We start from the raw sequence: 23,413 nt of genomic DNA, 5'->3' as shown, positions 1-23,413 counted from the left end.
TGTGTGCATACAATCGTGTTTCATGTGATCTGCCAAGACTATTGATAACTAGTGCAGAACTATTTAACGTCCTATTTAAATGAGTTTTTTGCGTGTGCTACGCGGCTTTCACCATGAAGACACTTATTTACTGCACATTCATGTTATCCTGCTTCTACCTGGTTTGTTTTGGAAGGAAGGAAAGGATTTTCATTGTCATTGCGCAAGTATGACAACATTTTAGTTTTAGCACAGACCCATTCAAGAGCAGACACACATTGTACAGGGTAACAACACAGGAATGCTGATGGGTCACCATTTACGTGGCCCCGTAAAATGTGGGAAAAAGGTGGACGCGGGGGAAGTATGGGTTAAAATAAAGTCGATCTCAGACTGCTATGTTTTGAAAAGCGCAGCAGACATGTACCACTTTTTTCTGGGCATCTTAGAAGGAGTCCTGCAGTGCATCATCTACAAGGGAACCCACTTTTTTAGCGCGCTGAAGGTGCGCTCATGAGAGATACTAGCATTAACTGCGAATGTGTGCTCCAGTGGTAAGAAAATGCATATCGCAAGAAGTTTTCATATAGTGTACGTATATGAAAAAAACGAACGTCATTAAAAAAAGAAAATGTCTGCAAACACCAAAACGCATCAATTTATTGTTGCTTTTATCAGCCTCTTAAAGGCCTACTGAAACCCACTACTACCGACCACGCAGTCTGATAGTTTATATATCAATGATGACATCTTAACATTGCAACACATGCCAATGCGGCCGGGTTAACTTATAAAGTGCAATTTTAAATTTCCCGCTAAACTTCCGGTTGGAAACGTCTATGTATGATGCGTATGCGCGTGACGTCACGACGGCAACGGAAGTATTCGTACCCAATGTGTCACCATAAAACTGCTCTGTTTTCATCGAACAATTCCACAGTATTCTGGACATCTGTGTTGGTGAATCTTTTGCAATTTGTTTAATGAACAATGGAGATTGCAAAGAAGAAAGTTGTAGGTGGGATCAGTGTATTAGCGGCTGGCTGTAGCAACACAACAAGGAGTACTTACTTGGATAGCAGACGCCTAGCCGATGCTAGCCGCCAACCGCACGGATGATCGGGTGAAGTCCTTCGTCGCGCCGTTGATCGCTGGAACGCAGGTGAGCACGGGTGTTGATGAGCAGATGAGGGCTGGCTGGCGTAGGTGGAGCGCTAATGTTTTTATCATAGCTCTGTGAAGTCCGGTTGCTAAGTTGCTAAGTTAGCTTCAGCGTCGTTAGCAACAGCATTGTTAAGCTTTGCCAGGCTGAGAATTATTAACCGTGTAGCTACATGTCCATGGTTTAATAGTATTGTTGATCTTCTGTCTATCTTTCCAGTCAGGGATTTATTTATTTTGTTTCTATCTGCATATAAGCACGATGCTATCACATTAGCTCAGTAACTAAAGGGCTTCGCTGATGTATTGTCGTGGAGATAAAAGTCACTGTGAATGTCCATTTCGCGTTCTCGACTCTCATTTTCAAGAGGATATAGTATCCGAGGTGGTTTAAAATACAAATCCGTGATCCACAATAGAAAAAGGAGAGTGTGTGGAATCCAATGAGACCTTGTACCTAAGTTACGGTCAGAGCGAAAAAAGATACACCCTGCACTGCCTCTCTAGTTTTTCACTCTAACGTTCCTCATCCACGAATCTTTCATCCTCGCTCAAATTAATGGGGTAATCATCGCTTTCTCGGTCCGAATCTCTCTCGCTCCATTGTAAACAACGGGCAATTGTGAGGAATCCTACCTCCTGTTACGTCACGCTACTTCCGGTATAGGCAAGGCTTTTTTTATCAGCGACCAAAAGTTGCGAACTTTATCGTCGTTGTTCTATACTAAATCCTTTCAGCAAAAATATGGCAATATCGCGAAATGATCAAGTATGACACATAGATGGCACAAGTATGGCACGATCGTTTTCTTTCTCACAGCTATTTCTGCGCAACTGCCAGTTTGCACATTCCTTTCTTGACATAACAAATAAAGACGCTAAAACAGCTCACGCAGTTGACTTTTGGTCTTGATAAATCACATTGCGTGTGCTAAACAATTATATTCACATTTTCTCCTCACAGAAATGTGGGTGTTCTGATCATCAGCAAATATTCTGCATATCATTGAAGACAGACACGCTAAATAGATGTGCTCCTTATTTTGCTTACTTAACTGACACAATCCTCTGTGCACAACTTTAGTAGATCAGCTTTGCGTGTGCTATCAAGTTTGCATGTGTTTCAATACACGTAAACCTGTAATAGGTCAGGCCCTATATGTATTATAGTAGTATCTTCATCCCAAATCATGTCAATTTTGCACATAATTCGAATAAATTATCAATTATGTGCCAGATGCATTTTTGCATTTTGTAGCTATACAACTAAATAAGGGGTCAACCTGCATAGGTTTCCAAATAATGGGAATATGAGGAAAGTATGGACCTCTCTAGTCAAACTGACTCACGCAAAATGGGACGGACCAAGCAAGATGATTCTAACTTCGAAGAAGGCTTTTGGTCTGAATTTGAATGGAAACAATTTTTAAAAGACTTAAGCAACATGTGATCTCCAAAATCAGTGGCACCCTCCAGGGGAGAAAGACCTGAGGGAAAACAGAGAAAGAAGAGCAGACCGAAAAACGAAATAAAAGGAATGTAAGTATTCTATTTTGCATCCTCTTCTACTGATGTATTCCTCAAGATGCTTAACTTATAATGTTATCCACATACAATTTGAAGTAATCAGGGACAAACTTCAAAAGAGACATTTAAAAAAAAAAAGAGACACATTTGCGACCTCAACATTAAGACACAATTATAAAGCCATATTGCAGCATATCCCACTGAAGAAAAATAGTATAGAGCCGCAAAAAGTAACACAGCTAATAAACTTTTAAAAGTCTTCATCTTTTTTCGTTTTATTTTACAGGAAACGCTAACTGTATAAGTGAAATTAAATTATTTTCCATTGTCTCTTTTGGCAAGTACAGTATTTATGGTTAGCTTACCCAAAGGGCTGCACACTCGAGAAGCTGAACTGAACACATAGTCTCTTTTACTTGCCTTCCTTGCGCCTTAGGAGTCAGCCTGTGTGCATTCACAGTCAGTGGGAATTTAAAGAAGTCTTTTTAAAAATGCAAATTTCTCACTCCGGGATTTTAAAAAAATCTGAGGGAGCTACAACTAGCAGGCTCCAGAGCAGAGGTGTCAAACTCATTTTAGATCGGGGGCCACATGGAGAAAAATCTGCTCCCAAGTGGGCCAGACTGGTAAAATCACGGCACGATACTTCAGATTGTTTTCTTTGTTTAAAAATAGAACAAGCACATTCTAAAAATGTACAAATCATAATGTTGTTGTTTTTTTTACACTTACATGTTGCGGTTAATAGTATTCTATCTTTATTTGTCGTTATTTATACTTTCTGAATACATTATGTGACAATGTTCATCAGTCAACTCATTGGTGTTAATTTTCAATCTATCAAGATAAGAAAATTATATCAAAATCAAATTACAGGATGTTATTTATGTAGTTTGCTCATTTTCCTCAACTGGTGCACTAACATCATGTGGTTTATTTTTTTTACACATGTAGCATAATCTACAAAGATACAAAGAATTGCTATTGCGACATCTAGTGGAAACATTTAGAACAGCAGTTTCTATCATTCAAAGATTTCGGCTCATTTTTATACTTAGCAAACTCATCCCGCGGGCCGTATAAAACCTGTTTGCGGGCCTGATCTGGCCCGTACGTTTGACACCCCTGCTCTAGAGCCTCATGTGGCTCCAAAGCAGGGGTGTCAAACGTACGGGCCGTCATGTGGCTCCAGACCTGCAAGTTGCAGACCATTGAATTAAGTGATCAAAATATCTTATATGCTTTTATCCACACTGACTATGCGAGGAAATGGGCTGCAGTTCTTTCGATGAGGTCACACTAAGAGGGGGCGGCATATCGAGTCTGGCAATGGAAAGAGGACCTTCCAAGTACAGTTAGATATCTACCAAAAAACTAATTGATAATATGGGAAATGGCTCCAGATTAATTTTCAGGATTAAAAAATACATCAAGAAAACTTGTTAGTGAAATTGGGGTCATCTGGACTTTATGGGTACTGATAGTTGGTGACATATGTGGAAAATAGCCTTTATATAAATACAACTGTTTGCCTCTTTTAATATGTCACCCACTGTTTGTTTTGTGTGTGAAGTGCACGACTGCCACCTGGTGCCCATCAACCATCAGTGCAACCATTTATTATCTCCCCAAAACATGCATTACATGCTCCCATACATTGATCCAGTATTGGGATGACATGTTGGCTACCACACGGAATCTTTTTTGTAAAGGGTAAAAGGAATCAATAGCAGTATAGACAGGTTAGAGACCTCTATATTGATCAAGGAAGCCCAAGTCCATACCTCTAAAAGGGCTTACTTATTATGCGACACCTGATCTCCCTGCCACCATGTTTATGGGTGACCCCCAAATGACGGGTCGTCTTATCCGCCAGGACAGTTTCTTTGTGACAACTGTCCTGTCCTGCGAGGTTTGATTTGGACATGACAGTTTAATAACCTATTTCATCCATATTAGAATGTCAGTTGTGATTAACCCCAAAAGGCTTCTGGTCAAAATCCCTTTAAAAAGGCCATTACTCAGCTCCAGTAAGCCAGAAGGACTCCCCCAGTCCTGTAAATAACCTAACACTCCTCTGGTGTCTCAGGCATCTCAGGCAGAGTTCATTTGGAACTGTGCAAACAAATAAGCTGGTTTAGAATGGAGTTGTGGTATTTAAACATATTTACCTGCAAAGAGTTTCGATGCCCTTGTGCGATTCTACTCGCATGCTCAGAGTGAACTTGGTGCTGATGACTGCAGATACGTTTTTGTGGTTGGCTTTCACTTGGATCAGACGCTGGTACATACACTGAAAAGTGAAAGCAGGGACATTATGCCAAAATTGCACATGATGATGATGATGATGGTGAGATATAACATCATCAAACTTGTTTTCATGGAGGGCCTCTTTGCATTTATCGCTGCCCTCAGAGAGCCGCTTGTAACAGAAAATGCATTTGAATAGAAATGTATAATAAGCCATATGATGATGTTACACAATAACAATAATATAATTATATTTAATTTTTTAATATACAAATTGATGAATAACTTGCTTTGATTTCATAAGTCAACTGTTTAGCAGATATTTAAGCATTTATATTCATTCTAACAAATAAATATGTCAGGTACTCGCATGGCTGTGGTAGTTGTGACCCCAAAATGCAGGAGCCGTACAGGTAAGAGTCTTTTACTTCTCACAAGGAGGTGCAGCAGGAAAGTGCAAGAAAACATAAGCAGCCTACAGCAAACTGAGTTAGCAACATTTAACAATCCTCGAGCCCTGACTGGAGGGCGAGGCAGGCATAAAAAGCAGCCTGATTGACAATCACGACTAGGTGTGGCCAGGCTGCCAATCAGCAGCAGGTGAGGGTAGAGAGCGCTCAGGGAGACAAGCAGGAAAAGGAACTAAAAATAAGAGCGCTACACAGGAAATAAGCTAAGGAAGCATAACGAGAACATGATGTGACAGATCGTCACAAAATGTTTGGAATATATGATCGTACAAAAATTGTTGCATGATCAGATAATAAAACAAATTGAAAATATATGTAATTGCATGCAGTACATGCAATTGTTCTGTCAAAAGTGAAAGACCTAATACATGTACTAAGAAAGATGAAGTACTTTATTGACACAGATTATTCCCAGGCTTTCACGGGCCATACAAAATGATGCGGCAAGCCAGATCACCACCTGTGTTCTGAAGGATACAGGTAATTTCCAGCATAATTTAAAGCACAGTAATCAACTGCACATTGATAAATAAAAAACACCTAAGTTTTAAAGTATAAGCTTATCAATACCTCAGCCATTTTGGAGGTAATGTAGCTCCTTAAATTCACATCATACACATATTTTTTGGAGGAGTGCAAAAGTGAAATAATTCGGGGAAGAAGCACACTCAGTTATGTCCAAAGTGCTGAGATATACTGTAATATTCCAATGACATGTGTGACTATGTATATGGGACACATAAGGCCTGATATACTAAAGGTTTTGTGTACTAAAACACATCCAAAATTGATAGCACAAGCAAAGCTGATCTACTAAACTTGTGCACAGAAGATTGCGTCTCTGAAGTGAGGAATACATTTTGCGTGTCTGTCTTCATGCAATTGTGTGCTGGGTTCAACACAAAACACAGGACATCTAAAGCACATAATATATGCTTATTATTAAAACGCCCACAAAACTGGAAGAAGATGCAAATATGATCACTTAGCACTAGGGTTGCAAAATTCCGGGAATATTCAAAGTTGGAAACTTTCCATGGGAATTAATGGGAATTAACGGGAATTAATGGGAAATTAATGGGAATAAACATTAAATGCAACATGCTAGATCTTGCAGCATGATTATTATCTAAAACAACCTGATTTAATGGAAATTCAGTTGAATTTCAACCCTGCACAGAGCATTCCTCCATCACATGTGCAGTGCATTCTTCCATCACATGCACAGATAATTCCCAGCATGCTACACACTACAGCAGGGCTATTGAGGCAACACTAGTATTTGAGCCCAAGGACTTCATCCAGTCAGGTTTTGATGATATTACTGGGGTAAATATTTTTGATCTATGGTATTTAAGTTTAATAGAGGTGTGATTGCTTGTTACTGTATGACTATAGACTACTCCAGCAGACTTCCACTCAAGCTAGCTAGCTGTTCCTGTACTTGTTAAATGATTTTGGGGCCAATATCTCTAGATAGCTAGGTTTATGTACCACCACAGTCTCATAATGAACCGAAAATATTTCTCTGTTAGCCGTGATGCTAATTTTCTCTACGTTAAATCACATTAATTTATGCTAACAATGTTAGCGATCTGAATTTACCTTTTTTGTGATCTGTAAAGTTCAACTAGCAAATACTAAATCAAAATATGTAGTTTCCTCTGCCTTGTGTTCTGCTAGCCATTCTGTTGTCATACAGGAATGTAGGTTGTTTGATTTAGCATGCTGATTGAGTGTTCATTTATTCATCTAGCCTATTTCTATTCATTTGTCCATCAGTAAAATATTTTCAAAGACTACTCCAATTGTTTAGCTGACTATTTATATATATGTGTGGCATTGCATTAGTTAGGCTGACCTTACGTCCTGTTTTCCCCGGACATGTCCTCTTTTGCGGGACTGTCCGGGGTATCCGGGCGGGGTTTTTTAAATGCCTCAAATGTCCGGCATTTTGAGTTAGGGTTGCGTGTATTTTCAATGTACGTCCAGGGTTAAGAAGGGGTTAAACAAAACAAACTGTGAAGGTGTGCGCACGCAGAAACATTCGTGAGTGAGGGGCAGAGACAGAGAGCGAGAGAGCTAGTGAGTGGAGAGAGACATGAAAACAAGAAATGCCGAAACGTAAATGCAACTTCACGGATGATTTGCGGAAAAAGTATTTGTGATTTCGTCCTGGCCTTGACACATGGGAAGCAGAATGCACTGTGTGCAAGGCAGGAACATATGTATCTGTGACAAATAAAGGGGCCAAAGATCTACAAGCCCATATCGACACTACAAAGCACAAAACGGCTGTGCAGGGTGAGAGCTCGTCTGCTGTTTTTTGTTTAAATTTAATTAACTTGTTTTGAGGCATTATTTATGTTTAGATTATATACAAGAGGTTATTTTGAATATTTCTACCTCTGCACTTTTTTCCAAAACTGTGAATGTTACGGAATATAAGTGTGACTTATTTTGTTATATTGTCAACCAGTGTTGGCGTTAACACACTTGTTGTGTCTTTTTAACGCATTGAAATCAGAAAGGACGCAGATTTTTTTTTTAACCATTTGCGGTAATGTTTTAAAAGCCCAGGGCACATTCTAAAAATACTATTAAAATAAACAAAAACATAACAAAAGTGAAATAAAAAAAGCTTACAGGTGAAATGTAATTTAGAAAAAGTTGCAATGTTGACTAATAAAACAGAGCTGTTTTTTTTTCTTTCAAACGGTCATTGCTCAAAACATAATATTGAATCAAAATCAATGTTATTATGAATTATTGACCTATCAAAGGTTCCGATTACTTCACATCAAATATTCCACTTTGAAAACTATTTTTGGTGGAAGATTTTGCATATTTTGTGTGTTTGCCATAAAAAACATAGTTTTGTTTGACAAAAAAGGGCGGAAAACAAACAAACAAAAAAACAACATAAAAAAACTAAAACATTTTGAAATGAGGAATAGATCTGAAGTTGATATAGACTCTAGAGATTTAAGCGTTAAATATAAAATGTATGTATGCACTTGCACACCATTATCGTAATTTCATGACCGAAGCAAAACACTTTTTACACTTTTATACTGAAATAAATACACCTACAACTTATTAAATAAAAACATAGAAAAAACTACCAGCAGCGGTAAAGTTCAGATCCATGAAGGAAAGAAGAAAGTGAATGAATGTTTATAACTGAATACATTTACATATGTATACACATTTGTTTTCTTTTGTATAATTTTTTTAAATGAATTAAGTAACGTTTATGACAACCTTTTTCCAAAACACAATATAGAATGTGAGATATAACAGGATAATGCATACATTTGTCATTTGTTTTCAAAACGCTTACAAAAAAGTGGGACCCCAAAAATTTACTGTGGGACCCCATTTTTATGACTTGATGGGGTCCCTGGGACCCCATTTTGAAAATTCCTAGCGCCAACACTGCTGTCAACAGAGGAGAAAAAATGCTTTATTTAAAAAAATATATTATTTATAAAGCAAGTTGGAGTATCATTGCAAATTTTCACCTAGTCCTGGCCTTGGCGTGCTGCCCGCCTTGGCACGCATATATGTGTCCTCTTTTTGGGATTTCAGAATATGGTCAGCCTACATTAGTGTTTTACAAGCTTCTCATCTTATTCTACGGAATAAGATGGACGGTGTCCAACTTTGAATTATCAAAAAATTGTCAAAATTTCCAAACTTCCAGAACTTAATTTACCGGAAACTTTCCACCCCTTTGCAATCCTACTCAGCACACCCATTGTGACTTATCAAGGCTGAAACTGCTTTGCAGGCACTTTTTTTGGTCTTTTTGTACATCTGAAAAGTGCGTGCAAACTGCCGCAGTTACACACGCGACTGTAAGAAAGGAGGTGATCGCGCTGCAAAGACAGATGATGGACAGGGAATTCGTCATCCTATGTTTATGTGTCAACAGTTCTAAAAAAGAAAAAGAATCTGACATATCGCAATATCATTTAATAATTTTATAGCCGCTGGATGACTTAAGGGGCAATCCATCCATCCATCCATCTTCTTCCGGTTAACCAAAGTCGGGTCGCGGGGGCAGCAGCCTAAGCAGAGAAGCCCAGACTTTCCTCTCCCCAGCTACTTTGTCCAGTTCTTCCTGGAGGATACCGAGGCATTCCCAGGCCAGCTGGCAGACATAGTCTCTCAACCATGTCCTGGGTTTTTCCCGTGGTCTCCTACCGGTCGGACGCACCCTAAACACCTCCCCAGGGAGATGTCTATGAATGTTCTAATTCATCCATGTCATTGTCCTCTCAGGGCATTCAACCGTTTGCAACTGGACTGTTTGGTTTGTCTTAGAAGACATTTCGCTGCTCATCCGAGTAGGCTTCATCAGTTTGTGCTCATAGACTTAGATTGGTCAGATCTAGTCCCCATGGAGGCGTTCAGGGGGCATTCTGACCATTCGCCCGAACCACCTCATCTGGCTCCTCTTGATGTGGAGGAGCAGCGGCTTTACTTTGAGCTTCTCCTGAATGATAGAGCTTCTCACCCTCTGTAAGGGAGAGCCCCGCCACCAGACGGAGGAAGCTCATTTTGGCTGCTAGTACCTGTGATCTTGTCTTTTCGGTCATAACCCAAACTTCATGACCATAGTTGAGCATAGGGATGGTAAGTTGAGAGATTTGCCTTTCGGCTTAGCTTTTTCTTCACCACGACGGACCGATACAGGATCCGAATCACTGCATACGCTGCACCGATTCGCTTGTCGATCTCACAATCCACTCTTCCCTCACTTGTGAACAAGACCCTGAGGTACTTGAACTACTCCACTTGGGTCAGAGAAAATGATAAATAAATAAATGATAAATGGGTTGTACTTATATAGCGCTTTTCTACCTTCAAGGTACTCAAAGCGCTTTGACAGTATTTCCACATTTACCCATTCACACACACATTCACACACTGATGGCGGGAGCTGCCATGCAAGGCGCTAACCAGCAGCCATCAGAGGCAAAGGGTGAAGTGTCTTGCCCAAGGACACAACGGACGTGACTAGGAAGGTAGAAGGTGGGAAATGAACCCCAGTAACCAGCAAGACTCCGATTGCTGGCACAGCCACTCTACCAACTTCGCCACGCCGTCCCTAAAAAAGGACTCATATATTACATTTGAGGGAAGCAGCTAATGGGAGTACTCCATTGCGCCCATAAAGCCCTCTAAAAAACATCCAAAAACCGCCTACAATACTCCATTTATGTCTCATGACCTGAAGTTTAACCAAGTATTAGCAATAGTATTATTATAAGCGCTAACGTCGATGAACTACTTTTAGTGGCACCGTGATTACAGAAAGCAAACTAGCTCATGCAGCTATTGACATATTGAGCTGATGAGCTGCTGCATCGCCTCTGAGTTAGTAAAAGTTAATTCTAGATTATTAAGCATGCCTCTCACCAGGATAGTAAAAGGTTGTTGCCATAAACTGAGTAGTTGGTCAACTTTGACATTCAACTTGGACCCGGAGATCGCGAGAAAGACACAAAAAGACGTTTGTTTTGGTTTTATTTTTTTTATCTTTGGGAGGAATATGATTAATTCTTCATCTAAGCAGGAAGATATACACATTCCATCAGTCGGCATCCCAGTGAGAGCAGACATTGTACAGTAAGTGGTTGTTTCCAAGCAGGAAGATATACACATTCCATCAGTCGGCATCCCAATTCGAGCAGACATTGTACAGTAAGTGGTTGTTTTATTATGGTGGTAGTTGTATTTCTTGTTTAACACTTAGCAATTGTAGTGTTTCACTAAAGCTGTATATGCTAATCACACATATAAAAATTGTAGCTCATCTTCCTTATATTTAGGCTAAAAAATATCAGCTTCTGGATCATCATTTGTCCCAAAGTAGTCATCATTGTCTCCAATGAAGTCTGTTATGATAGTTGTAGTTGTTGTTTTTGTAGGATATAGCGAACGTTGTGATGCGTCTGTGAAATTAATGCCGCCGTATGCTTAAAATTAGTGAAATACGTAAATATTACATGTTATTGATAATGTGCCTGTTACTAAATGACATATATAGTATGTATAAAACGTTGATGGAGGTTTTCAAGATGTACGTGTTAGCCTCCAGCTCCTGCTTAAACTCTACCTTTTTGACATGCACCCGACCTGTATTTTACGAGCATCTAACCGCTGGTAAATTTATTTTTTACAACTACGACTCATAAAAAACTCGCTTCACCACGATAATGCCTCCCAAATCTGCAAAACCACAAGAGAAGGCAGAGGTCGATGCTGCAGCCGTTAGCAAGGCTGAGCTGATAGCCATACTGTCGGACCATAGATCAACCTTGCTAACAGAGCTTAAAACATCCTTTAACGAGGTGAACGAGAAACTGGACGGACTTCAAAACAGTCAACAGTCATAACCACAGACTGTCCTCTCTGGAAGAAAATGCCGATTCGATACATCAGCGATTGGAGCAGGTGGAGGCTGTCTGTGACATGCTACAGACTGACAACCAGAAGCTAAAGGCTAAGCTCACCGACCTGGAGGGAAGGAGCAGGCGGAGTAATGCCCGGCTAGTTGGCTTACCCGAAGGGATAGAAGGCCCGCAACCTACCAAGTTTTTCTCCATGCTGCTGAAAGAAGTACTTGGTGAGGAAGTATTCGCCTCTCCACCTGAGCTGGACCGCGCTCATCGCAGCCTGGCTCCCAAGCCGAGACACGGGGACAAGCCCCGACCTATCCTGCTTTCTTTTCATCGCTTCCAGAGCAAAGACCTGCTGATTCGGGAGGCAAGGAAGAGGGGTACGCTGCAATATCACGGGCACACGTTCAGAGTGTACGAGGACTACTCTCCAGAGGTAGTGAATCAGCGGAGGGCTTACCGGACTGTGATGGCGTCATTGTACAAGATGGGACTCAAACCCTCGCTACTTTACCCGGCCAAGCTCCGCATCACACAGACGGACGGCATCCGCGTTTGGCTCGGAACAGTAGCCGAGGCAGACAGCTACATCAAGGCGTATAAAGACTCTCCATAACGGTCTCATCAACAAAGTGTGTTTATGAGTCACAGTGAGTTTAAGACCTGAACTATATAATCATATTAAGTGTGTGTGTGTGTGTGTGTGTGTGTGTGTGTGTGTTTAGTGTAAATGTTTCACTGGAGGTGGATACAAATGTGTCATTTGTACAAAGAAAAATAAATTAAAATATAATGGAAAGTGAATTAAAAAATATCTTTACTAATATTGGTAATAAGGAATCTGAATGTAGAAGTACTGATAATATTCATAGTAGAGAACTGTATAATAATTATAATCATATTCAACTAGATTTTTATGACAACATCAATTATAACTGTAATTCAAATGAGTTTGGCAGTGATATAGATCCAGACTGCAATCTTTACAATAACATTACCAGAAACTGTGAGTACTACACAGACGAACAATTTAAATGTGTGAATATGGACAAATCTTTTACTGTAATACATTTTAATAGCCGAAGCTTGTATAAAAATGTTGACAATATTAGTGAATATCTGAGCCAGTTCAAAAAATTTAGTATTGTTGCAGTCTCAGAGACTTGGCTCGATGAGAACAAGTGTTGTGATATGAGATTGGATGGTTATGAATTATTCACCACAAACAGAGTTGGAAAAAGGGGAGGAGGAGTAGCACTTTTTGTAAATCATGATTTAAAATGTTGGAAAATTGACAGCAAATCAACTGCTATAGCTGGAATTTTTGAATGTATTACTGTAGAAATTGAAGTAGAAAAATCAAAAAAAATAAATGTTAGTTGTGTTTATAGAACACCTGGATCATGTCTAGACACATTTAATCAAAAATTGGACTATTTGTTTAATAAGTCAAACAAGCTCCATATTGTGTGCGGTGATTTTAATATTAATCTTCTGAATCCCATGGACAGTACCAAAACAACCGATTTTATAACAGGATTGTACAGTAATCATTTTTTCCCCCTTATCATAAAACCTACCAGAATAACAGTAGACTTTGCCACACTGATAGATAACATTTTCACCAATCAACCTGAGAATCAAATAACAACAGGACTACTACTCAATGACATAAGTGATCATCTACCTGTATTCAGTATTTTCCACAATTTCTTTGATCAGAGAGGGACCAAAAAAGCAGTTCAATATAGATTTGTTAGACATCAAACGCCAGAAACTATGGCAGCATTCAAGTCTGAGTTATGTGCTCAAGACTGGGGGGAGGTTTACACCTCCACAGACCCAGATGAGGCATACGAACATTTTCTCAACATTTTCATAACATTGTATGATAAGCACTGTCCAATGAAAAAACATTACATTAAGGACAGCACTGTTAAGGACAAACCATGGATCACAAAGGGACTATTGAAGTCCTGCAAAAAGAAAAATTATCTTTACAGAAGACATTTAAAGCACAGAACCAAAGAAACTGAACACAAATATAAAACGTATAAAAATAAGTTAACACAAATAATAAAGCACAGCAAAAGAACATATTACTGTAACCTATTAGAACAACATAAAAATAGCGTCCAGGGTACGTGGAAAGTTTTGAATGGTATCATTAAAAAAAACATGACAAATAAGGAACATCCAAGCTATTTCATAGAAAATAATCAAACTATAAATGACCCTAAGGAAATAACGGATGCTTTTAACACCTTCTTTGTGAATGTTGGACCTAATTTAGCAAATGAAATTGTACAACCCGAAAACAGTGTCAAATTTAATGAACATACCATTCAAAGCAACTTAGAATCGTTTTTTATTTCCCCCGTCCATGAAAGTGAAATCACAGAAATTGTAAATTCTCAAGAAAACAAGAAGTCAACAGACTGCTGTGACTTGGACTTTTCTCTGATCAGGGAAATTGTTGATTTTATAGCTGTTCCCTTCACTTATGTATGTAATATTTCTTTTATAAAAGGTGTTTTCCCAAAGAAAATGAAAACGGCAAAAGTTATTCCCATCTTCAAAAGTGGAGATAAGCATCAGTTCACCAACTATAGGCCTATTTCTATACTCTCACAATTTTCAAAAATCCTTGAAAAATTATTTGTGTCAAGATTAGACAGTTTTATTGACAAGCATCACTTGCTAAGTGAACACCAATACGGCTTTCGACCAAACAGGTCCTCTTCCATGGCAGTGATGGAACTAGTTGAGGAGGTAACCACTGCAATTGATAAGAGGGAGTTTGTAGTTGGCGTTTTTATTGACCTGAGCAAGGCCTTTGACACCATCGATCATACATTGCTTTTAAACAAAATGCAGAGGTATGGTTTTAGAGGTCTTGCTCATGATTGGTTGAAAAGTTATCTTGGTGGCAGAGAACAGTACGTGCATATGAATAATGTAGATTCAGATAAAAAGATTATAACACATGGAGTACCCCAAGGTTCTGTATTGGGACCAAAATTGTTTTTATTGTACATTAATGATATCTGTAAAATCTTTAAAAAAACTCAACTGTATTCTCTTTGCTGATGATACAAGTCTGTACTGTTCTGGGCAAGACCTTGGCCATCTCTTAGGGACTGTAGAGAGTGAACTCCACATACTAAAGCAATGGTTTGATGCCAATAAACTATCAATCAACCTAAATAAAACAAAATATATAATTTTTGGAAATAGGAAAAATAACAAACAGTGTCATATAAGAATTGATGATATGGAGATAGAAAGGGTGTATTCAACAACATTTTTGGGAATCCATATAGATGATAAATTAAATTGGAAACTGCACATAAATATACTTAAGACAAAGATGGCAAAAAATATTGCTATGTTACATAAAATAAAAAACTCTGTAAATCAAAAGGCTCTTATCATGTTATATAATTCTTTTGTACTCCCTTATCTTAATTATTGTGTCGAAATCTGGGGTAACAATTACAAAACAAACATTAAATCTATATTCTTACTTCAAAAGAAAGCGATTAGAATTGTAAATTATGCAGATTATCATGACCATACCAATGCTCTGTTTATTAAATTAAAAACATTAAAACTCTACGATCTTGTTGACTTCAACACTGCTATTGTGACGTACAAAGCTCATAACCACATGCTGCCTGGGTGTCTACAGGAGAGGTTTAAACCCAGAGAGAATCCCTATGACCTCAGAGGTTCAGCTGTCTTCCAGAAAGCTAAGATAAGAACAAGCTTAAAAAGTAGATGTGTTTCTGTCAGGGGGGTTCAACTGTGGAACAGCTTGGATTATTCCTTAAAATGTTCCAGTTCTATTCACACATTTAAAAAACACTTCAAGACCAATGTCTTGAAAAAATATATCACTCTAGAATCAACACAGTAGTTAATACTATGATCAATGTTAATTCAAATACTAAATGTGGGTTATTAATAATAATGGAAGTACAATTGTTTGTATATAGTATATAAATTGGTACAAAGGTTTAACATGTCTACAAGGATATTTCACATGCCTTTACTGTGTATATAATTGAACTGTGTTTATGTTATGTATAATGTGTATTTATAATATGTTGTACAATGGACATTCAATAATTTTCGGAAGTTTATTTTGTACTTGACATTGTTTATAGGGTTAGGCGCAATAAGTGTTCAACTTCAGCCTAAACCCTTTCGGTCTGCAACATTTTCATTTTCAATTTAAGAATGTACAACTGTTTGTTTATTTTGTTGACGATTGACCGAAGAATAATAAACTTGAAACTATTTAGAGCCCTTTATAGACGGAATACAGTGAGTCCCTTTACCGCCATTGTTAGCTGACTTTTGCTAGTGTTATTTACAAGTTAGAATGCATACACAAGAAAAACATATGTGCGCTTTTCTCATATAAAGATTGTAAACAATAAGCAAAATTCCCCCCCAAAAAGTGCAGTTCCCCTTTCAGTATTGCACTATTTCACCTCAGGTATATTTAGTCTTATCTAGTCTATGTACATTACCCTCTAAAAACTCCAATAAAAATCAAGTAAAAAACTACAACACAAATATTGAGACAGTGTGAATGATTTTGCACAAAAATGCAAAAAAAAAAAACAACAACCCTGAAAATGCCCAAAGATCATTTATGTTACCTTTAGACCCACAAATGATTCCTGAATCACAGAGTCTCTTTCATTCAAACATCTCCACCATCATTTTGGGCAAGACCAAAGGGCTGTCAAAGGACCTCAAGGACACGATTGTAAACCTGCACAAGACTGTAGATGGCGTCATCGACGAGTTTGCATACTTGGCCATGACGCATGTGCATGTATATTTCAACACAAATCTTTGTAGTATCAATATTTTAACCCTGTTTCATTACATTAGGGGGGCAGCACGGTGGCAGAGGGGTTAGTGCATCTGCCTCACAATACGAAGGTCCTGAGTAGTCGTGAGTTCAATCCCGGCCTCGGGATCTTTCTGTGTGGAGTTTGCATGTTCTCCCCGTGACTGCGTGGGTTCCCTCCGGCTTCCTCCCACCTCCAAAGACATGCACCTGGGGATAGGTTGATTGGCAACACTAAAATTGGCCCTAGTGTGTGAATGTGAGTGTGAATGTTGTCTGTCTATCTGTGTTGGCCCTGCGATGAGGTGGCGACTTGTCCAGGGTGTACCCCGCCTTCCGCCCGATTGCAGCTGAGATAGGCTCCAGCGCCCCCCGCGACCCCGAAGGGAATAAGCGGTAGAAAATGGATGGATGGATGGATGTTCTGTTTTTGCTGTTTTTTTAAACCACTGGCCGCTTACGTCCCCCAGGGAGCACTTTAGACATCCTTTGTTTTCGTATTCTAACCAAACGACGGACAATAGTCTCCTTGCTTTGTCTGTCTTCTTAGCGCAATCGCTAGTCATGACTCCCGCGGGCCGGTACACTTGTGGAGGTGTTCTGCACGCTTCCACACTTCGCCTTTCATTACGGCGGTAAAGCACACTCCCCGGGCCGGTGCATCTTCTTTATAAATACAATTTACTTACTTACTTACTTACTTCTCTCTAGCGGCGAATATTTCTCCTTTCGTGACCGCTTGTGTTTGATTAATGAGTGTATCATTTGGTTTGTGGAATTTGCTTGTTTGGTGTGCTATGTTTCACTTGACTACTTCCTGTCTTTCACTTTTAATGGAATTTGGCGCAGAATTAAGAACACAACAACAGTTAGTAGCAATAAATCTGTTCTTTGTCGTTTTCTTCTACTGCTTCCTTTTTTTTTACGCGTATGCCTCGCTGTTGCCCCCTCAGAGCTGAGCATGTACTGCATGAATGAGAACTTCTCTCGTGAGACTGAATTAATTATTGGAGGTGATGTTTGACAGACCAAATTAAAAGCTTTTGAGCAACTTTCTCTTTCAGTGGGTATTAGTATCATCTTATTATCTAACATGTCATCATCACACATGATCATGTATTACAGGAGTTCTTATCCTTTTTTGCTTCAGGGCCAAACTTTTCCACTACAGAGGGGTCCGGGACCACTCAAACATTAACACTGAATTAGTCATCTTACTCTTGATTTTATTCATATTCATTAATTATATGTAACATACTTACAGTTTACAACTTTGTCAAAGGATATGCAACTGGCTGATAACAAAAATAATTACTAATCAAATATACTGCAAAAGAAGGGACTCATAAAAAATTATAAGGAATACACAATAGGGACAAGCGATAGAAAATGGATGAATGGAAATAATAAATAGATAAATATACATATAATTACGCATTGCGAAAACAAATACATTACAAGTACAAACCCCGTTTCAATATGAGTTGGGAAATTGTGTTAGATGTAAATTTAAACGGAATACAATGATTTGCAAATCATTTTCAACCCATATTCAGTTGAATATGCTACATAGACAACATATTTGATGTTCAAACTGATAAACTTTTTTTGTTGTTGCAAATAATCATTAACTTTGAAGTTAAAGTTAAAGTTAAAGTACCAATGATTGTCACACACACACTAGGTGTGGTGAAATTTGTCCTCTGCATTTGATCCATCCCCTTGTTCACCCCCTGGGAGGTGAGGGGAGCAGCAGCGGTGCCACGCCTGGGAATCATTTTTGGTGATTTAACCCCCAATTCCAACCCTTGATGCTGAGTGCCAAGCAGGGAGGTAACGGGTCCCATTTTTATAGTCTTTGGTATAGAATTTGATGCCAGCAACACGAGACAAAGAAGTTGGGAAAGGTGGAAATAAATACTGATAAAGTTGAGGAATGCTCATCAAACACTTATTTGGAACATCCCACATGTGAACAGGCAAATTGGGAACAGGTGGGTGCCTTGATTGGGTATACAAGTAGATTCCATGAAATGCTCAGTCATTCACAAACAAGGATGGGGCGAGGGTCACCACTTTGTAAACAAATGCGTGAGCAAATTGTTGAACAGTTTAAGAAAAACCTTTCTCAACCAGCTATTGATCAGGCGGGCCGGTTCTACGATCGGAATAAAACTGGACTCACTGGTGACGGTGGCAGAGAAGAGGACTGTGGAAAAACTAGTGAGCATCCTGGATGATGCCAGTCACCCTCTGCATACCGTTGTCAGTAGCCAGAGGAGCCTGTTCAGTGCTAGACTGCTTCATCCCAAGTGCAGGACTAATAGACTCAAAAACTCCTTTGTCCCACACGCCATTAGACTGTACAACTGCTCTCTGGGGGGGAGGGGGGGGGGTACTAGGATGACAGGGGATGCAAAATAATAACAGTGAAATACTTTTTCATAACATGGTCACTACTGCCTAGTTTCTCTTGTTATATTCTTATTTTACTGTTATATTTTTATTCTCATCGTTGCTTTTTATTTTTATTCTATTGTAATATTGTTCTATTTTGTCTCCATTTATACCCCCATTATTTACTTTTTACTTTTTACAATTTTGTACACTGCTGCTGGAATTGAAATTTTCCTGAGGGAACTCTCCTGAAGGAATCAATAAAGTACTATCTATCTATCTATCTATTGCAAGGAATTTAGGGATTTCACCATCTACGGTCCGTAATATTATCAAAGGGTTCAGAGAATCTGGAGAAATCACTGCACGTAAGCAGCTAAGCCTGTGACCTTCGATCCCTCAGGCTGTACTGCATCAACAAGCAACATCATTGTGTAAAGGATATCACCACATGGGCTCAGGAACCCTTCAGAAACCCACTGTCAGTAACTAAAATTGGTCGCTACATCTGTAAGTGCAAGTTAAAACTCTCCTATGCAAGGCGAAAACCGTTTATCAACAACACCCAGAAACGCCGTCGGCTTCGCTGGGCCTGAGCTCATCTAAGATGGACTGATACAAAGTGGAAAAGTGTTCTGTGGTCTGACGAGTCCACATTTCAAATTGTTTTTGGAAACTGCGGACGTCGTGTCCTCCGGACCAAAGAGGAAAAGAACCATCCGGATTGTTCTAGGCGCAAAGTTGAAAAGCCAGCATCTGTGATGGTATGGGGGTGAATTAGTGCCCAAGACATGGGAAACTTACACATCTGGGAAGGCGCCATTAATGCTGAAAGGTACATACAGGTTTTGGAGCAACATATGTTGCCATCCAAGCAACGTTACCATGGATGCCCCTGCTTATTTCAGCAAGACAATGCCAAGCCACGTGTTGCATCAACGTGGCTTCATAGTAAAAGAGTGCGGGTACTAGACTGGCCTGCCTGTAGTCCAGACCTGTCTCCCATTGAAAATGTGTGGCGCATTATGAAGCCTAAAATACCACAACGGAGACCCCCGGACTGTTAAACAACTTAAGCTGTACATCAAGCAAGAATGGGAAAGAATTCCACCTGAGAAGCTTAAAAAATGTGTCTCCTCAGTTCCCAAACGTTTACTGAGTGTTGTTAAAAGGAAAGGCCATGTAACACAGTGGTGAACATGCCCTTTCCCAACTACATTGGCACGTGTTGCAGCCATGAAATTCTAAGTTAATTATTATTTGCAAAAAAAAAAAAAAGTTTATGAGTTTGAACATCAAATATCTTGTCTTTGTAGTGCATTCAATTGCATATGGATTGAAAATGATTTGCAAATCATTGTATTCCGATTATATTTACATCTAACACAATTTCCCAACTCATATGGAAACGGGGTTTGTAAATAACCATGTACCATGAATTGATTTACGTGGACCCCGACTTAAACAAGTTGAAAAACTTATTCGGGTGTTACCATTTAGTGGTCAATTGTACGGAATATGTACTGTACTGTGCAATCTACTAATAAAAGTTTCAATCAATCAATCAATCAATCAATCAATCAATCAATCAATCAATCAATCAATAACTAATATAATTTATATACATGTGTTCTTTAAATAAACTGTCAATTAAATTCAAGTGCAAAAATACATCTTCACCACTTTTTGCGCTTAAGAAACTTCTCTATGACTTTAACTCCAGACTTCTTCTGTTTGTTTAACATTGTCATTACTGCCACAAGTGGTGGAAAAGTTTATTACAACTAAGTACTGCTGCGGCCCTTCTTGACCAAAGCTGAAAAACAGATATTTTTGTCAGGCCCTCCAACAATGGTTAAGAAACACTGATGTATGATACCAACAACGTATTGTATTTAAAATAAACAACAAAGTAATACATTTTGTGACAACAAGAGCAGGATTGATTGATAATAATAAATGTTAAAAACCTCATCAGCTGAGTTCAGAGACAATGAAAAGATATGACTGAGTAAAATTATGTATTCATTATTTGTTTTTGTTTTTTAAATGAAATGTTTGTGCATCAATGGTAGGAGACATTGTTTACCTTGTAGCAATAATCTGAAGTGTACAAAACCTCCACGTCGTGGGGCAGCTGGTTATAAAACATTAACAGAGCTTGGTCCATTTTCAGCGTGGGCCCTGCATGGAGTCAAATGACATAAACAACTTTATGTACATCATTAAAACAAGATATCAAATCTTCCTCAAGATCACAATCGCCTTAGCACTTGATGAGTCCTTAAAAAGCAGAAGAAATACTGGTGTGTTGTTTAAAATAGAACACTTTTTAACGATAGCTGTGAGAAGAATGTGAGCGTATTTAGATAGTTTAAAACACAGGTGTCGAACTCAAGGCACAGGGGCCAGATCTGGCCTGCCACATTATTTGGAAATAATATGTATCTTTAAAGTACTTAGTTTTTTCCATTTTGACAGACAAATATATATGTACTGTATGAAATTGCACACCTTTTTAAACTCTAATAGTATCCAATATTGCACCAAGTATTACTTTATCATACTTTCTAAGCAATTATTTTGTCAAAAATAAAAATAAATACTTAAATATCTGATTAAGCAAGTTATCCATCGAATTTTACACTGTAAAAATGAAAATAGAGTTTATGGTAAAATGTACAGGTTTTTTTTGTTGTTTTTTTTTTTACAGCATATTAGTGTACCAGTAAATTAGAAAAATAACTCTACCACTTTTTTTTACGGTAAAATTCTATTGACTGAACTACTTTTTACCGTCAAATCGAGGGTTGTTTTTACATTGTATTACTGGAAATGGAAAAACAGTGTCACATTTTTTTGGCATGGTAAAAAACTGGCAGCTTGGTTGCCAGAATAGAAATAACAGTGGTACTGTTTTGCCATTTGCAGTAATATGTTGTAAAAAAATACCCTAGATACTACAGTAAAAAGAAACTAATCTAGTGACCGTGTTTGCCAATTGTTTTTTATCGTAAAATCTACGGTCATTTTTACATTGAATGGGAAAAAGGTACCACTGCAATGTTCACGGTAAAATTCCAGTGACTAAGCTGCCTGTAGTTTTCCCATGAAATCTAACAATACACATTTTAGTTTTACAGTACATTTCTATTTTATTATAAAAGTACCTATTTTTACTGTCAAATCTACATATATATATATTTTTTTACAGTGTACGTAAAAAATATATGCAATAATCAAATGCATAGGCAAAATTGTGTATTATTCGCTGTTACAAGCGGCCGTCTGATGACAGCCATAACTGCGACGTGGCCCTCAATGAAAAGGAGTTTGACATCCCTGGTTTAAAAACATATTTAGGTTTTAGTGGAAGCTTTTCTGTGTACAATTCAAAACAAGAAATACCCCAACGGATTTAATCCACTGGTGAACATATTGTGTGGACTCACCTGCTGCGACGTTGGCGCCACAAAGACTGGTGGAAATAACAACTAAAGTCAAAACAGCCCGCACAAGTCTCACCGGCTCCATGTTGCACCTTGAAAACCCTTCCACTGCTCATCTTTATAACTCCTGTATAAAGAAGGGTCAAAGGGCGACATGAGGGTGAGGTTTGTGGTTTCTGTCATATGGTTTGTCAAGTTTGGAATTCCTTTTTATGGCACACTGAGTCTGCAATTTAGTGGAGGAGGTCACTGACACAATTACACACAGCATTTTAAGAACGCCTGCAAAAGCTAATGAAATCCAACATAACAAGTCAGCTTTTAATGCTTTCCTGCAAAGTTAACATACAGCAGGCCGCTATTTAAAAGCTGTTTCTATATATCTTAGTTGTGCATCAGTGAACACTACTAGTGTGTCATGCCATACACTGACACCCATTGGTTTGCTGTTGTAAGTGCAAAACAAAAAACCTTCTGAAAATCAAGATGGCTCAATTTCTTGGATTCTAAGACACCCTTTCACGTATAAAAATATGAGGGCAACAACTAAGGAGTGATAACATTGTTAACATTTCTGTTAACAATGGATATCATGCTGTAGTTTGACTGCCATGTATAGTATTTGTTGTTTTTAAAAACACTTCATCAGCAGTTACCTTTTACCTGCTGATCATTTCATTTATGTTCTCAATATGTAACTTAATATAGTTTTGTTTTTTTACAGAATTTAACGATACTTACTGGACGCTAGTTCTGTAAGGTTTTATTCATTAATTTATTTTTAAAATCAAGAGGCTCAATATTTTGGCAATGCATTAAACAGTATTGGAATATGTTAAAATATGTGATCACATTGTTAAAGATCATTAAAACACACGTTGTAGCGGTTACAAAATCGTATTT

General features: G+C 38.4%; 2 protein-coding genes across 11 annotated transcripts in view; one reads left to right on the top strand and one right to left on the bottom strand.

The window, feature by feature from the left end:
• The window catches only part of LOC133657407 (heparan-alpha-glucosaminide N-acetyltransferase-like), a 127,439-nt gene that overhangs the window by 66,063 nt on the left and 37,963 nt on the right, over nucleotides 1-23,413 (bottom strand). For 2 of the 8 annotated variants that reach the window (XM_062058703.1, XM_062058701.1), the window contains exons 2-4: nucleotides 22,514-22,637; nucleotides 21,151-21,245; nucleotides 4,839-4,960 (exon numbers count right to left, since the gene is read on the bottom strand). In XM_062058703.1, the coding sequence (XP_061914687.1) occupies nucleotides 4,839-4,960; nucleotides 21,151-21,245; nucleotides 22,514-22,595 (299 nt within the window). In that variant the 5' untranslated portion in view covers nucleotides 22,596-22,637. Of the gene's footprint in view, nucleotides 1-4,838; nucleotides 4,961-11,915; nucleotides 12,183-12,257; nucleotides 12,471-21,150; nucleotides 21,246-22,513; nucleotides 22,865-23,413 lie in introns of those variants that run through there. The other 6 variants (XM_062058704.1, XM_062058702.1, XM_062058706.1 and 3 more) reach the window with 6 other exon arrangements.
• The window catches only part of LOC133657409 (uncharacterized), a 37,509-nt gene continuing 25,984 nt past the window's right edge, over nucleotides 11,889-23,413 (top strand). For all 3 annotated transcript variants that reach the window (XM_062058712.1, XM_062058711.1, XM_062058713.1), the window contains exon 1: nucleotides 11,889-12,447. In XM_062058712.1, coding sequence (XP_061914696.1) covers nucleotides 12,438-12,447 — 10 coding nt within the window. In that variant the 5' untranslated portion in view covers nucleotides 11,889-12,437. The remainder of the gene's footprint in view (nucleotides 12,448-23,413) is intronic.

The sequence above is a fragment of the Entelurus aequoreus genome, linkage group LG09 (genome assembly GCF_033978785.1).
Source record: "Entelurus aequoreus isolate RoL-2023_Sb linkage group LG09, RoL_Eaeq_v1.1, whole genome shotgun sequence".
Lineage (NCBI taxonomy): Eukaryota > Metazoa > Chordata > Actinopteri > Syngnathiformes > Syngnathidae > Entelurus > Entelurus aequoreus.
This window is presented reverse-complemented; position numbering and strand designations above follow the sequence as displayed.